The following is a 13,030-nucleotide window of genomic DNA, read 5'->3' as shown; positions in this document are numbered from 1 at the left end:
GAAATGAGATCATTTATGACTTTATTACTTCCAATAATCATACAACTATACACACTAACACAACTGTAAGAATGACTAAAAAATACTCATAATGCACCATGTTTATTCTAAAGCTGAGAGTTGTCGTTTGTAGTCTAATGCTCATTTCTCTCCCATTTGTAGCCAGTGACCTGAACATCAACCCAACCTGAATGAACACTAACATGAGGATGCTCATCATTCAAGGTCACTGTATTACACTTTGTCATTACTTCCTTATTATAACAAATCCAACCCAATACTGACATTTTGAAAACTTTTATTCAAGAACATTTAGATTAACCATTGAAGTCAGAAAAGCATCCTTTTCCCCTGACAGAAACATAACTTAACAGAAGTTTTCATCAGATGATCAGGTTCACATCATACATATTTTTGGGATGTATCAATCTTTTGACCTAATAAGTATGCATTTATTTTCCTGTGGCATTTTAATTGACTAGATCTCATGTCAACATACAGTGTTTGGTAAGCAATTCCTTTATTAGTTCAACATCAAAATACAAGGAGAAGAAAGGACAAAGTCCCATCCTCCTGCAAATTTCAATAAGCTTTAGCTGCCTTATAATGTTTAAAATTAGATTAGAAATCCAACTTGTTGAAAAATATCTATTACTCAGCAGTTTAAAAAAAAAAAACTTGATTAGACAAACTAAAAAAATGCCACGTCTACGAGATATGGACGGTAATCGCTTTTAAGATGGATATAAAATGGATATGAATGTGAAAACAAAGTTTTGTTACATTGAGTGCAAGCCCAAAACAAACCTATAAATGACATTTGTAATATAAAACTTGGTAAAAAATACTTATTTAAAACTGTACAATCACCAAGTACACAGAGTGAGCACATCAACCGTTATTCATTTGGCTTCAGTTGCTTCGGCCTTAGGCTCCTGAGGACAGAAAAGGAAAACATAGCAATGTTATTGTTTGCATCGTTTGTTTTGGTCACATGACAATACATCATTAACTACAGTAGGATCATCAACAACAACAATTAAGGTCAAATAAAAACATATAAATATGTATGCTGTGTAGTGGAAGTTCGTTCTCCACAGAGACACAAACCTCAGCCTTGGTGTTCCCATTCTCGGCAGGCTTGGCCTTCTTTGCTTTGGGTCCCTTCTGCAAAATAGAGGAGATTATTGCATTTAATGAACAAAATCGTGTGCCAACTGGATCTTCCAGTATGCCCTACAATTAGGGAGATATTAAATATAAACTCCAGAAAGTGAGTTGGGTTGGCAGGAGCCGTTCTGTGACAACCAGTATAAGTTATCAGGTTTTATACCTTTGGAGCAGCTTTCTTCTTAGCCTCTGCTGGTGCAGGTCTGGGTTTCTGCAAAACAAGAAGAAAGATATTTCAAATCTTAAACTATATATATAAGTATATAAGAGCATGCTGTGCTATATTATACCAAAAATGGATTGTTCCTCATCTCATAAAACAGTATTAATTTGATTAAGAGATTGTCATCTGAAGTGAGAGGGGGTGTGTGCAGTTCAGATACACAAGACTAAGAGGCTTACCAATGCCAGGCGTGGGGAGGTTCTTCTTTGCTATTGAGGAGAAAGAAAAAGAAAAATATTACAGATTTTCTCGTTCTGCTTCAAATAAATCCAACAGTGACAAGCCTTATGACAGATGGACTGCCCGCTTAAAATGCTTCGCATCAAACATGGAACCGAAAGCACATTTTAAATTAGACATAAAATGACACTTAAGTCATTGTGATGGTGCACAGCAGTCTTGAATCATTAGAGCATCGACACAATATTAAAAATGTAAAGTAGAGAGTGTAAAAAATAAATAAACAAACCTCAGGGGGGACAGTTTGCTGTAAGACAAAGAATAAGGACAATATATTAAATGTTGAATAATTCAATAATTCAAACTGCACAACAAGGTTAAAAACAAAGACGTTACAGCAGAACTTATTATCACACTGACTACAAACTTGCATGACTCTGTCGATCTTGACATGTACAAAGAGCTTCCCGCGCATATTTGAATTCAAATTCGGGCTGTCCTGTCACCATGACACCGCCTTGGCGCCCTGACAGCTTCCTTTGTTTTGTATCAGTGCGCGCCGACGGACAGCTGTTGGAAAACTGATAAGATTACTACTTTACTAATCTGTAGCTACACAATAAACGCAGACGAACGCGAGCCTGCAGAGGTTGAGAAGAGAGGAAAAAAAAAAATCACAATTGCACTCGAGCTGAGATTTTATCGGAAAATACGTATTAATGCGAATATTTTGAAACTATGCATGGGCATTTTAAAACCTCAAGCTGCACAATACTGCACCGAAAATTCTGTTTAATTTTATCAATTCCAATAAACGCTCCTCTTTCAATTAAAAAAAAAATATATATATATATATGTGAAAATGAATTTATTCGCGCATTTTTCTAATACGCAGTTTTAAACAACAACGCCTAATTTAATTAGACTCTCGACCACCAAATCAAACGAGCTGCGACGTAATAAACAGGTTATTTTTAATCGACGTGCACGAACAGGCTTGAGTTTTCAAATTCAAAACCGAGGGAGAATATTAATTGCCACCTCCCCTCCCCCCACTCCTTCCTCATATTTAGCAGGTTGTGCTTTGAGCCTATGTTGATTTACTTATTTTTAAAATGTTGAACGCGAGCGAATTTAGATGCACTCATGATGCGTAAAAATATTTATTATTTCCTACGTGCATAGAAAGTTTATCAACGTGTTTAACCTGTCAAGATTTTGCCCAACCTACTTCCAAGGAGGGAAAAGACAGACGGTGCTACATTTTTTTTTCTGCACGGCTCAATGTCAACGGCTACACGACCCGCACTTATTATGTTGAACGTAAAAAACGACCAGACGTTTGCTGAATATTATATCTAACATGATGGGAGATATTTAACGCTGCCAGTAATAACATAAACTTCTATTTTCTACGAATGGGAGGATGCTTGTACAGGTCTCCATTGTCGGGCAGCCATTGCTCTAACGTTTGTTGGGGATGATGACGTTCCTCTGATGCAGAAATATCAAACGCAGCATAATGTTGAGCTCAAGTTACAGACTCGAACCCACTGCAAAGACTAAAAATATTTTTTAAAAAATATTAAAAATCTTACCTTGGCTTTGCCCATGTTGTTGGCTCGAAATGAACAGAAAGCTCACAAAAATACAGTCGTAACGCGGGATTTTTCCGAACAGATAATAGACGACAACCTTCCAGGCGCTGCGTAAAATGGCGAATGTATAATGCAAACGAATGTTTTTGTAGTTTATACACTGAAATATAAGAAGGAAACCGGTTTGAACCAGTTTAGTATTTCGACGTTTGTCATTGGATGCAAATACGTCACGTGGCTCGAGGCACCACCCATTTGTTAAAGTGGCAGGAGATGTTCTGGAAAAATACCGACCCGTGCCGCGGGGTGGCGCTGTATCAAGAGTTTGTCATTTACACCCTGCTGTTTTTCACTTGATACTGTAAAATATTTGATTTCCAATTAACTGCTTCTACCGCAAAACGGTACGGCATTTATATCTATATGAACAGATTTATATGAATATCTCACCATTATTGTTATCATGAGCTTGAAGAGCTAGTGCTGGAGTATTTGCATTTTATTGTATTTCAGCTATGCAACATTTCAGAAAGCAATATTGTACATTTTTACTCCAATGCCTTTATTTTACTGATTTCATTGTTTCTTAGATCACATATGACATGCAGAACTGGTTTGTATGTCAACAGTTGGGACATGTTGCATTTGAAATTGCTTCTCCTAAATGATAACTTCTTCAGCGTGTTAGCATGTCCTATTGAGGGACATATAAACCAAAGCTAGTCAATGGATTATTTCTGTGTAAAGATGGGGGGTTATATTATTGTGTAGATATTTATAGTCATACAATGGTTGGTACTATCCCATCCAACGTTATAGGTTGCCTTGTAAAAAAGGAATGACACACTGGATTGTGCATTACTCTTATATTATTGGTCAAATACACATTTGTATTTATTACTTTTAATGATAAGCTTGGCATGTGTTCATGTTTTATTTAAAACATGCAATAGATTTCTTGTCAGTAAGAGACTTTCAATAGTGATCCAAGAGTTAGTAGCAGAAATTAAATATTAAACCAATTACAGTCATTTGGTTTCTACTGATGCTGTAGAGAAGGGACGGAGGGAGGGAACTTTTTGCCATTGTATAAAAGGCCAGATGAAGATGACAAACATATTCCAGTAAAAAAAAAGAATGAATCGCACATCATTTAAATCATATCTGACATACAGTAATCATTTTATTCTGTTAAGAAAGCTGGTCAAAATATAGTTATATCATCAGTATCACACTCAACTAATACCACGTTCTTTGTACCACCACATAAATTCAAACTGCACTGAGTTCAGTGGCATTTCCACAACATAGCATCCATGGCTTTTGCTCACATACCTTTGCCTTTCTATCAGTGGCAAGCATTTAATAAGACAGCTTTAAACAAGTCTTAAACTACATTTTGACCAGATGTTTCCACATATTAGACTTCTTTATATCTACAATCATAAATATCACAATTACTCTACAGCCCCATAGGGGTAAAATTGCCTTCTATTCTTGAACAAAATCAGCAACAAAATGAATCTGTTCCCAGTCACTGCTTGCTCTTCCCTGTTCAACAGAAGCCCTTTTTGAGAAGAGGACACGAGAGGTTTCATCCCCACTTCAGAGGATTCATTTTTCCGAGCCTTCCTCGGCCAAGATGGCGTCATTGCTCAAGTCATCAAAGTAAGAGTCTCTCTTGTGCTTCAGTGCTTCTAGGAAGTTCTGAATCCGCTCCTCTCGGCAGGCGGCGTAGTGCTGAAGTGCCTCTTGTCTTTTCTGGTCGTCGGCAGGCTTTCCGTTCCCATGATGCTGCAAGAGCTCTGCTACACAGACGCGATCTGCCTCTAGCTGGTGGAGGGCCTGTTGCTCTTGGTGGAGGTCTCTGGCTTTCTGAAACACGACACACATCAAACATTTAATTTAGAGTAAAAACAAAAATACAAAATGCTTGAATCACCAATTAAAATCTTTATTTGAACATAAATGCAGGCACATTGTACAGATACCCCAACGCTCCTTACATACAATTCAATTCAATTCAGTTTTATTTATACACACAAATATGATGCACCAAAGAGATACTGAAGCTAGGTATTGATCTGGTACTTGCACTGTAACCTAAATGTTTTAATCTCTTAATAGTAGGTAGAAAATAATCTGTTTTTGACCTTCTAATAATAATATTAACTGAGACAGACATATAGTGGTTAGAGAAAACAATGCTTCAGTCCACTATCTCTGCAGTAATTATCAATTTGGCACAATACTCTTGTATTTCTGACCTCAGTCAGATGGGTTCCTCCATATGAGCTTGGTTCTGCTCTGGGGGTTTAAGGCTCTGGGTTCTGTGAAGTGTCTTGAGACAATTTGCATCCTTATTGGCACTATGTAAATGTAAATGAAGTTGAAACTGAAAACTGAATCCTGTAATGGGTTGTCCAGTAAATGTCACTAAATGTAACTTTGCGATTTTGCAATTGCAACATTTCATTGCTTTTCAGTCATGATATTTGCTGCTCTTCCTTTTGCCACGTCGCACCACATAACTTCGTGAGTGTTTTCGAATGGTGGACCAACTCAACACGCAGCATATGCAAACAAATGATGCAGATTACCTCAGTTTCGTTTTTATAACTTCCGCTGTGACTGCAGCTTTAGTAATGGCTGTCTGAACTTACATCGCAGCACTTGCGTGTCATTTTTGTCCTGTATTGTGCGCTCTTCCCCAGAAATGTAACTAGATGTTGAGGCGTCACAGACCATAGCAGCTGTGATTGTTTAGAAATGTATTTAGTCGGCCACGTCTCTGTAACCAGACAAACCCAGAAAATCCCTCCTCCCTTGGCCTTTTTATTTCAGTAAAAAGAGTTGCTCAACAATAGCTCACGCTAGAGATGGAGCTAAAAGATGTTCAATATATAACAGAGAAACTCAAAACAGTCGGCTAGCTGACAACTTGTGTTTTAGTGCATTACATGATGATGCAGGAAGGCCAACTCACGAGTATAAATGCTTACAACACTCACTCAGTGCATTTACATGCAGAGCTTAATCGAGCTATGCTTAAAATTCAACTTTCTGACTACAGTCCTTGTCCCAGTTTACATGCAGCGCAAGAAAATCAAATAACTGTTCTCCTCTTCCACACTATGTGGCGATACGTGTCTTTTCAGCGGGATAATACCACGTTAATACGGCCTGATTTCCGGTTGACCTATTACGTGATATAATAAACAAGAGTCGTTCATGCGGCAGACCGACAAACAACAACTATAGGGATAATGGTACATTTTTTAATCTCGTACGTAATGTTCTCGCTACTTCGGGTGCAGGTAAGATCCGCGCTGTCCCTCAGACGGTTTTTCTAGCGGCTCTGTTTACCTTCTTCTTCTTCTACTGCGACCGGCTTTCTTGGATGTTTTTGTTCCGGGGTCACATGCTCAGCGGTTGTGGAGCATGCATACTCGCATTATCCGACTGAAAAATGCGATTCACTGTATACATGCCGGAGAAAATCGAATTCTGATCGCATCATCTGGGTGTCTCAATTGGATAATGAGAACTCCGATTTTAATCGGAGTAACGTGTTTACATCCACTTAAGTTCTCCTGTTATGGTCCGATTAAGGCAATAATTCGCTTTTTTTTTTTTTTTTTTTTAAACGTACTGACTGTCTCAGCGTAAGCCTTACCTGGATGGATTTGTGATTTATTTGGTACTGGAGGATGGCTTCACACAGGTTCCAGAATGAGTACTCTGGCCACAGAACTGACTGAAACACTAGACACGAGTAGGACGTCTGCCGATGGGAAACACATGGAAAACAATGTGAGTCTTTGTTCAGAATTATGTTTGAAGGTGAATACACTGAGAGAAAAAACCTGAATTACAAGTCAAACTGCTACGGTTATAACAACTGTTTTCACAGGGGGAGTTTTGTCAAAATGTAATTTTTATCATGCCATCACTCTCATTCCTCACCTGCCATAGAAGAAAATCGCTGAGGCGCACCTCTCCAGATGTGCGGATGAGCAAATCTGGATCGGGAGAGTTACTGGTGTATAAACACTCACTTAACAACGCCTCAGAAACATCACTGAAAAAGACAGAACCATCAGCACTTTGTTAAACCTTTCTATGCGCTATTTAACAGGATGGAATATTGACATTTACAAGTTACCTTGCTTTGATGAGGCCCTGCTCCACACCCCAAGCCATTTCCCTGACTGCATTGGTGATTTCATATCGTGACGTGTAGGCAAAGCACACATTGAGAAAACATCTAGAAAACAAGAATTGGGGTCCATGTGGTTACTTACAGTTGTTTGGTTTGATAAAATATTGAAGTTAAATCATGAATGATGAGGACCATAGAGGTAGGAGCATATATTTATACACATACTTATTGTGAGAACTGGTTGTGAGCACAGCTTTGGCGATAAGTTGCTGAAGATCAAGTGGCAGCATATTCAAGTCACCCAGCACCCGGATACAAACACCATGTTTTTCCAGATTTTCCCTACGGGCGGAGTAGAGAGGCATTTAAAGAAGAGGAAAAACAAGAAAAACGTGAAGAAGAACAGAGAGAGTAAGAAGACGTTTATATGGTCTCTGGAACCTGTATGTCTGCGTTTCGCACCCAAGAACACACAAATGCACTTACACACAAAAAGTCCTACTGAGAGGAGAACAGGTTTCCTAAAGACATTGTAGTTGAGTATATTGACTATATGCTGATTGTAAAGTGTTGGGGTTCATAACGCTAACCATCCTGCATCGTAAACCAGCCTTTGGTAGCAGCAGCCTTGCTGTTATAAAGTTATACTGTACACACAAGGGTTGTAAGAAGTAAAATAAAACCTTAGTGCCGTCAGGGCTCATCCAGATTAGCATCAAACTGCACACTGTGTTTTACAATGCCTGGTGTTACAAGCCCAACATTCCTAGTACAGGCAAAGGCTACCGGAAACCAACAGAAGAGCTCAATGTCCAACACATATGGACATTAGCAGCAGTACACAACTTACATATGTTACATATTTTATACAGAGCTGTACAAAGTGTCACTGGAAAATACCAGAACCAAGAGAGATAAGATACTGAAGGAAGTACGCTGCAAGATATACTTATATTTCAGTCTTGACATCTTTTTTTTTTTTGAAAATACAATATATATATTGTATGTGTATTATATATACACACACACATGTAGAGTGGTATGAAAAAGTTTAGGCACCCCTTTGAGGCTGCGTAATAATTTACTCTGTCTTCACAGAAAATGATCACATTGGCATGCCATTCATTTTCTAATAAAAGTAGAGTACTGGGGTATTTTCCAGACAAAGGTTTTTAGTGTAGCAATATTAAGTTGTATGAAATTAAATCACATGTGAAAAATAGGCTGTGCAAAAAATTGGGCACCCTCGTCATTGTGTTGATTTGAACACCTGTAAGTACTTAGTTTTTTTAGTTGTTAGTTTTTTAGATTGGTTTGGTGAGATCATTAAGCCTTGAACATCATAACCAGGTGCATCAAATCATGAGAAAAGGTATTTAAGGTGGCCAACTGCAAGTTGGTCTTCTCTTTGACTCTCCGCTGAAGAGTGGCAACATGGGGGCCTGAAAACAACTCTCAAATGACCTGAAAACAAAGACTGTTCAACGTTATGGTTTAGGGGAAGGCTACAAAAAGCTATGTCAGAGATTTCAGCTGTCAGTTTCCACTGTGACGAACATAGTGAGGAAATGGAAGACCACAGGCACGGTTCTTGTTAAGGCCAGAAGTGGCAGGCCAAGAAAAATATGGGAGAGGCAAAGGCGAAGGATGGTGAGAATGGTAAAAGACAAGCACAGACCACCTCCAAAGACCTACAACATCATCTTGCTGCAGATGGTGTCACTGTGCATCGCTCAACAATTCAGTGCACTTTGCAGAGGGAGAAGCTGTATGGGAGAGTGATGCGGAAGAAGCCTTTTCTGCACACACGCCACATACAGAGTCGCTTGAGGTACATTTGGACAAGCCAGCTTCATTTTGGAATAAGGTCCTGTGGACTGATGAAACAAGGATTGAGTTATTTGGTCATAACAAGGGGCGTTATGCATGGCGGCGAAAGAAAACAGCATGCCAAGAAAAACACTTGCTACACAGTAAAATTTGGTGGAGGTTGCATCATGCTGTGGGGCTGTGTGGCCAGTGCCAGTACTGGGAATCTTGTTAAAGTTGAGGGTCGCACGGATTCCACTCAATATCAGCAGATTCTTGAGAATAATGTTCAAGAGTCAGTCACAAAGTTGAAGTTACACCGGGGCGGGATATTTCAACAAGACGACGACCCAAAACACTGCTCAAAATCTACTCAGGCCTTCATGCAGAGAAACAAGTACATGTTCTGGAATGGCCGTCCCAGTCCCCAGACCTGAACATCACTGAAAATCTGTGGGATGATTTGAAGCGCGCTGTCCGTGCTCGGCAACCATCAAACTTAAGTGAACTGGAGATGTTTTGTAAGGAGGAATGGTCCAAAATACCTTCATCCAGAATCCAGACACTCATTAGAGGCTATAGGAAACGTCTAGAGGCTGTTATTTTTTGCAAAAGGAGGCTCGACTAAATATTGATGTGATTCTTCTGTTGGAGTGCCCAAATTTATGCACCTGTCTAATTTTGCTTTGATCCATATTGAACGTTTTCTGTTAATCCAATAAACCTCATTTCACTACTGAAGTAATGCTGTGTCCATCAGTTATTTGACTGATCAAAATGGAATTGCTGATCCAAGCACCCAATGATTTATAAATGAAAATAATGGAAATTGTCAGGGGTGCCCAAACTTTTTCATACCACTGTGTGTACACACACACACACACACACACACACACACACACACACACACACACACACACACACATATATATACACACACACATATATATATATATATATATACATACATACATACATACATACATACATACATACATACATATATATATATTTTTAAACTGCCTCCAAGACTTGTGACTGATGCCAAAGTGTCTTACAAGAAACTTGGAGGAATATTATGTGATGGGAAAAACCTTCTGCAAAATATTTATTCTGGTGGAAAAATCTCTTGGCATCAAACGACTATTTGTGAAACTGTGGATTAAGACAGCCTCATTATGACATTAAAATGGAAAAGTGGCAGTTCTCCACTGGTTTAAACAACATTCACTTTTGTCCTAATGGCCACAGTTACAGCAAAGACAGAGGCTAAATCATTCATGTCATTTTGCAACGATACGAAAAAAAGCAGTCAGCCCAATTAGCACTGGAAATGATATGGTGGACAACTGAATGTAAGCTCTTCTTCCACTTTGTCATCAGGGAATCAGGTCACACTACGCCTTACTCAATGCTGTAAGTGTTTCTGTGTCAATGATCCAGTATTTCCACACAGATCTCTGAGGGTGTTTTGTAGTTCAAACATAGTGATAATGAAACATTCCCAGTAAACTCAGAGATTCTAATGACAAAAAAAATAAAAAATGGTCTGAAGAAGAATTTGTCAAGATTGGCTACTTTCTACGCAGCTGCATCCTAAAAAGACTAAAAGTGAAAATGAGATTTCAGTCTAGAAAATACATATTCATTGAACTGTTGTTTCCAGGCAACTTTGAGGAAGCTGTGATTCACTTGAAATGTGACTATACCACAATGCAGCAAAGTGCCTTTAACTGGAAACTCACCGTTCCTCCAACAGCTTCTCAAATTTCTGCCTGGCCAGCTCCATTAGCCCATCCACTTCATCTTTGGGCCGCTTAAAGTTTTCAATGCTGAAGGCGTACACCGTCACCTCCGGGATGTCCAGATGCTTGCACCAACGCAACGTCTGGCGTGGAGGCGATAACAGGTTAGATATGCATGAGCACTTTTTTTTTTGTCCTGGATGACATGTATCTCCTGGTCCTGATGCATCTCACCTCTGCCAGCTTGTTGAAGCCCTGCATGTGTCCTTCCTGACGTTCCATTTGTTTCTTAACAGCAAAGCGTCGATTACCGTCCATGATGAAGGCCACATGTTTAGGCATGGGTCCTGCCTGGGAGACACAGTTCAGAACCCAGTAAAGTTTCATTCATAACCCTGGGATTAGTAGTAAGCTAAAAGATCTTAACTCAAGAGCCACTTCTGATGAAGACTGTGGGGTGCAGGTCCACACCACCTTGAAATCAAACTAGGCTAAATGTGGCCCCTGAACTACAATGGGCTTGACCCCCCTGCTCTAGATATTACCACTCAATTAAAATTTAAACACACAAGACTGAAAATGGGATTTGACTTCCCAGCTACTGTCCTGACACAACTTCAGGCAAGAGTTGGCTTTTTTATGCAGATTGTTAGAAGAAACTTTACTCATTCTAGTTGATCTGTTGGACGAAGGGTATTCTTTTTTTCTTTTTCTTTTTCAAGAAATTCACATGAGAGGCATCCACTACAGCCAGACAGAAAATAACCACATAAAATACAGGCACAAGCTTACCTTTAGGACGTTGGCAGAAAACTTTTCAAGCAGGCTTAATTCACCTTCTTTAATCCACGACATTTTCAGGTTTCAGACGATCTGAAATGTGATTTTTCAAAAGGTTTGGCACTGTGCACCTTTAAACGAAAACCACACACTGCAAAAAAAATAATCAAAAGCGATCGTTTCCACAGCTGGGAAATTAAGCTGAGGTCGTGTTAAAGCGCCATTTTTGGAGAGATGTATTTTTAAATGCAGCCAGTGATTGATTTCACCGTTAACTGCCAGCCCGGCTCACGACACATGCAAAGAACTAAAGTGGTATGAGGCTGAAAAGGCACTAACCAAGCGTCTCGTCGTCCAGAAAACACTCACTCCTAAAGGAAACCACTTCGTTCATTCAAAATATTGAAACACGAGCCGTTCTACTCACAAATTGCTATTGTTTTATCACATTGCACAGAGATTCCAACTCACAGGTTTTTACGATGACGACCTCTTCCGCATTGAGGGGACGTTTACGTACGGTGAGTGACGACTTCCTGTCAGACGTTAGTAGATTTTCAAAATATGTGGATGGACCCGCGTCTTTCCAGATGATCGTTTTCGCTTAATTATTTGAATACAAAAGAGTGAATTTTGTAAAACCGCGAAATTTTCAGACTTTACTAAAATAATTTAAATATTTCATGTGGAAAATAAATTGAAAAATTAAAAAAATAATAATAATAATTATGAAAATGCACTGTTATCAAGGCTAAGTAGTTGATTTTAAGTAGTTAACATTGTGCAATTTAACACTGTCGTGTATTTAAATCTAAACAAAGATATTTTGTACAAATATATTTGTATATATATTATGTACATTTCACCACAGGCGGTTGAAGGGGAAATAATATTGAGATTGTTGAGATGAACTAAGATAAGATGGGTGCCTTTTTTGTACCTTTTTATTTTTTGCATACCTTGTTAACATTGTATTTAAAAGAACCAACCATAAAATATTATAAATGTTGACAGGCTTACTAATTATTTCATATTGTTTTCATGTTGAGAATTTCCCCATTGTTGGATCAATAAAGGCATATCTTTTCTTATAACATGTATTATCAATGAGTGATATTTGCAATGTCAGAAAATGTATGGTTTTTATGTGTTGGTGTAAAATAAAATGTAAAAACATAAATACATTGAATGTGGGTGTGCAGCCTTTCCACTTATATTTATGTGTATATATTCATGTATGTGATATTTATTTATTTATTACAATTATAATTAGACTAGAATTAGATTGATTGTGTCAAATATACTGCAATACAATTTGTTCATGGAATATATGTCATTGTGACTTAATATTGTCAGCTAGAGT

At 38.5% G+C, this 13,030-nt stretch overlaps 1 protein-coding gene and 1 long non-coding RNA gene across 4 annotated transcripts; both read right to left on the bottom strand.

The window, feature by feature from the left end:
• Positions 1 to 281: 281 nt before the first annotated feature.
• On the bottom strand, positions 282 to 3,369 carry LOC125016662. The gene is made up of 6 exons (XR_007113724.1): positions 3,172 to 3,369; positions 1,863 to 1,880; positions 1,573 to 1,602; positions 1,334 to 1,381; positions 1,111 to 1,167; positions 282 to 935 (listed from the first exon to the last, which is right to left on the bottom strand). It is a non-coding gene; the product is annotated as an uncharacterized LOC125016662 (long non-coding RNA).
• A 954-nt stretch (positions 3,370 to 4,323) lies between these two features.
• Positions 4,324 to 12,208, bottom strand: dhdds (dehydrodolichyl diphosphate synthase). Of its 3 annotated transcripts, none has more exons than XM_047599811.1 (9): positions 12,139 to 12,208; positions 11,680 to 11,760; positions 11,122 to 11,238; positions 10,888 to 11,030; positions 7,559 to 7,675; positions 7,337 to 7,438; positions 7,138 to 7,252; positions 6,848 to 6,955; positions 4,324 to 5,046 (listed from the first exon to the last, which is right to left on the bottom strand). In XM_047599811.1, the coding sequence occupies exons 2-9, from the start codon at positions 11,740 to 11,742 to the stop codon at positions 4,786 to 4,788; spliced, it is 1,026 nt and encodes a 341-aa protein (XP_047455767.1). In that variant the 5' UTR covers positions 11,743 to 11,760; positions 12,139 to 12,208; the 3' UTR covers positions 4,324 to 4,785. The 3 variants fall into 3 exon arrangements, with proteins under 3 accessions (XP_047455767.1, XP_047455766.1, XP_047455768.1); XM_047599810.1 differs by having other exon boundaries at positions 12,007 to 12,176; XM_047599812.1 differs by lacking the exon at positions 12,139 to 12,208 and adding an exon at positions 12,095 to 12,113.
• Positions 12,209 to 13,030: the final 822 nt, after the last annotated feature.

Source organism: Mugil cephalus, chromosome 11 (assembly GCF_022458985.1).
Source record: "Mugil cephalus isolate CIBA_MC_2020 chromosome 11, CIBA_Mcephalus_1.1, whole genome shotgun sequence".
In the NCBI taxonomy this organism is placed as follows: Eukaryota; Metazoa; Chordata; class Actinopteri; order Mugiliformes; family Mugilidae; genus Mugil; species Mugil cephalus.
Note: the sequence above shows the minus strand (reverse complement) of the source record. Positions and strands in the feature narration are given on the sequence as shown.